This window comes from Octodon degus, unplaced genomic scaffold (assembly GCF_000260255.1).
Source record: "Octodon degus isolate 3935 unplaced genomic scaffold, OctDeg1.0 scaffold00007, whole genome shotgun sequence".
Taxonomy (NCBI): domain Eukaryota; kingdom Metazoa; phylum Chordata; class Mammalia; order Rodentia; family Octodontidae; genus Octodon; species Octodon degus.
Genome location: NW_004524583.1, coordinates 9,440,616 through 9,443,996, shown reverse-complemented (window position 1 = coordinate 9,443,996; position 3,381 = coordinate 9,440,616). Strand labels below are relative to the sequence as shown.

General features: G+C 39.0%; 1 protein-coding gene across 1 annotated transcript in view; it reads right to left on the bottom strand.

Annotated features, from left to right (window-relative positions):
• The window catches only part of Noxred1 (NADP dependent oxidoreductase domain containing 1), a 37,919-nt gene that overhangs the window by 22,522 nt on the left and 12,016 nt on the right, over positions 1-3,381 (bottom strand). The window contains exon 2 of the mRNA XM_004624722.2: positions 1,018-1,217. Coding sequence (XP_004624779.1) covers positions 1,018-1,217 — 200 coding nt within the window. The remainder of the gene's footprint in view (positions 1-1,017; positions 1,218-3,381) is intronic.

The following is a 3,381-nucleotide window of genomic DNA, read 5'->3' as shown; positions in this document are numbered from 1 at the left end:
TAAAAGATGAGCAAGGCAATGATCCGGAGAACATTCAGAAGATTCTTTAATCTAGGAGTTAATTGGAAAGATTCTCACCCTGACTAACTATATATTCTGATACCTGTGAACTAAGCTACTGCACTGCAGATGGTAATTTGTAATAGTAAAACTATAGGTAGCTGTTATTGTCATCCTTCTAGAGTAATTTTCTATAATGTGCATGTGATTTTGAATTATATTTTTTGCCTTGTTACTTATTAAAGTATAACTTTCAAATAGTATCATACACAGATCTGAAGTATTTAGTTTGCACATTTATGACAAACATATACTTTCATTTAACCCATACTTCTCTCAAAACATTTCCATCTCCCTGGAAAATTCTTCAGGCCCTTACTAAATCCATTTTCCCAGAAGCAATCAATGCATTTATTTCATTGAATCTATTTCTATCACATAGATTAGTGAATGGAATCATTACAAAAGATGTTTTTAGATTTCAGTAGTTTTTAAAATATAAAGCCAAACACAAATGCTTGGAACTGTTTAATGTCCATCAAACTAACTCCTCCCACCAGAAGACTTGAACTCTGCAAGGAAAGCTTCACTATATCATAGACCCAGAAAACTAATTCACTGCTGAAGGCACAAGGAGAAAAGATGGATATAAGACATTTAAGTGGAGAAAAAAAGTTGCTTTAAATAAAAGGCATCTTTAGCTGGGTGTGCTGGTGTATTCCTGTAATCTCAGCACTCAAGAGGCTGAGGCAAGGACTGCTGAGAGTTCAAGGCCAGTCTGGACTACAAAGTGAGTTCAAGGTCAGCCTAAAATGCATGGTGAAACCCTGTCTCCAAAAGACAAAAAATAAAATAAAAACAATAAAGTCATCTTATCTTTTCTCAAAACTAGCAAGCTCAGAACTCTGCATGCTACCTACAAGGATTCCTTTTTAAAGGAACCCTTTCCAAATGACTCTGTCAGCACATGACCAACAACGAAATCCCCTGTATAATACCAAATTCCCTGATCCTCACTCAAGGCCTCTGGCCTCCGAGTGGAGATGCGCAGGCTCTCTGCAGGAACAGGGACCAGCCGCAGCAGTGCATAGGTCAGCTGCTTCCCAAGGTGGCCGCCTCCAATGATGCCCACTTTTAACTTCCCATCATCAACAGAAGCCAAATCAATTGAGTCAACTGAGAGTGATCTGGAATTTTGATGCTCGTGTACTGATTCCCTGAGGAAAGAACAGACAGACAGACACATAAATACACGCTCGCATTGTAGCTCTTCTTGTCAACCTCACATGTTCTCGGCATTACTTTTCTCAAGTAGAGGCCTGGTAGCAACTTACAAATCTCAGACACATGGTATTTTATTTGGGGATTATTTTTTTTAATTTTTTATTTATTTGTGTGTGTGTGTGTGTGTGTGTGTGTGGCCAGCTCAGCCCACCAGGGGGCGGTGCTGGCTGGCATGTGGTGCTGGGGGATTGAACCGCGATCCCTTTGCTTTGCTGAGTTTGTTCTAAGTAGGTGCTTTAGACCACTGAGCCATCTCACCAGCCCCGACACATGGTATTTTAATTGTGTGCCATTTATTCAGTGTTTTAGGGGATAAAATTTTCTTTTTTTTTTTCTTTTCAAAGTTTTATTGATAAACATATAGCAATGAGACAGTTTCAAATCAAATCGAAAGTACAGCTTCTACAAATAATACACTGCATACGTTCTTCCTAGTGGTTAATTGCTGTTAGGGGATAAAATTTTCTAAAAACTAAATCACACCCATTTTTCAAGAGACCAAAACTGGATTAAAATACTTTTATTTTATTTATTTATTTATTATTATTTTTTTTTTTAATTTTATTTATTTGTGTGTGTGTGTGTGTGTGTGTGTGGCCAGCTCAGCCCACCAGGGGGCGGGGCTGGCTGGCATGTGGTGCTGGGGGCTTGAACCGCGGTCCCTGTGCTTTGCTAAGCTTGTTCTAAGTAGGTGCTTTCGACCACTGAGCCATCTCACCAGCCCCTAAAATACTTTTAAACACATATCCTTTTATTACATGATATTATGCATTATCCTGCTTGCTTAGACACAAGGCTTGAACATTCATCATGTCATTGATCTTGGACTACTGTAAAGAGTCCTGTTGTACACCACAGTATATAACCATTTCCTTTATTTTTTTGTTTTCTAGGCAGGGAGCTGTCAACGTTTTTATCATGTTTTTATTTTATTTTTTTCATGATTTTTTTTTAAAAGGCTGGTGAGATAGCTTAGCGGACTAAGTGCCTGCTTAGGCAAGTGCAGGCACAACATGCTGTGCTAGCCCTGCCCCGGGGCGTACTGAGCACTGAGACGGGGCGTGGTGGTGCAGCCCTGTCATCCCAGTGCTGGGGAGGCTGAAAGCAGGATCCCTGTGAGCCGGAGCTGTGCTGCGTAATGAGATCCTGTACCAAACACATAATAAACAAACAAACAAATAAATAAATAGCACCTAGCATAAAATTTCACTACTTTAACCATTTAAGTGTCCCTTAGTGTTAAGTACGAGGATATTATTGTGCATCAGATTTCTAGAACTTTTCATTTTGAAATGCTAAAATTCCATATATACTGAACAACTCATTTCCCCTTCCCTCAACTCCTGGCAATTACTATACTTTTTCTCCCTGTTTGGCTACTTCAGGTACGTCATACAAATGCAATCATGCAAAACATATGATTTTACAACTGCCTTATTTCACTTATCATAAAGTCTTTTTTTTTTTTTTTTTTTTTTGGTCTGGCTGGCTCAGAATGCCTTCAGGGCAGGTTTGGCTGGCTTGAGTTCTAGGGATCAAACCACAGCAACCTGAGGCTGACTGCTTTGTTGAAGCAGTCATTTAAAGAACTGAGCTAAGGGGCAGGCCCCCAATAAAGTCTTCAAGCTATATGCATGTTGTATCATATGGGAATTTCCTTTTTTTTTTTTTTGCAGAACTGGGGATTGAACTCAAGTCCTTGCGCTTGCCAGGCAAGAGCTTATTCTACTAAGCTATCTCCCCAGCCCCAAGGAGACAGGAGGGCTTAAAAAAGCCCTCCATTTTAAAGACTAAATAATCTTATAACATGCATACAATAAAATTTCTTTATTCATCATCAGCAGACACTTAGGTGCTTGCATCTCTTGGCTGTCATGAACATGGGTATGCAAATATCTCTGAAATCCCATTTTCAATTTTTTAGAATATACACCTGTATGGCAATTGTGGTTTTAATTTTTAGAGGAACTTCCATACTGTCGTACTCAGTAACTATACCACCTTACATTCTTACCAATCATGTACAAGGATTCTTATTTCTCTACATCCTCACCCAAAACTTGCTAATTTCTGGTTTTCTAATAGTGGTCATTCTTT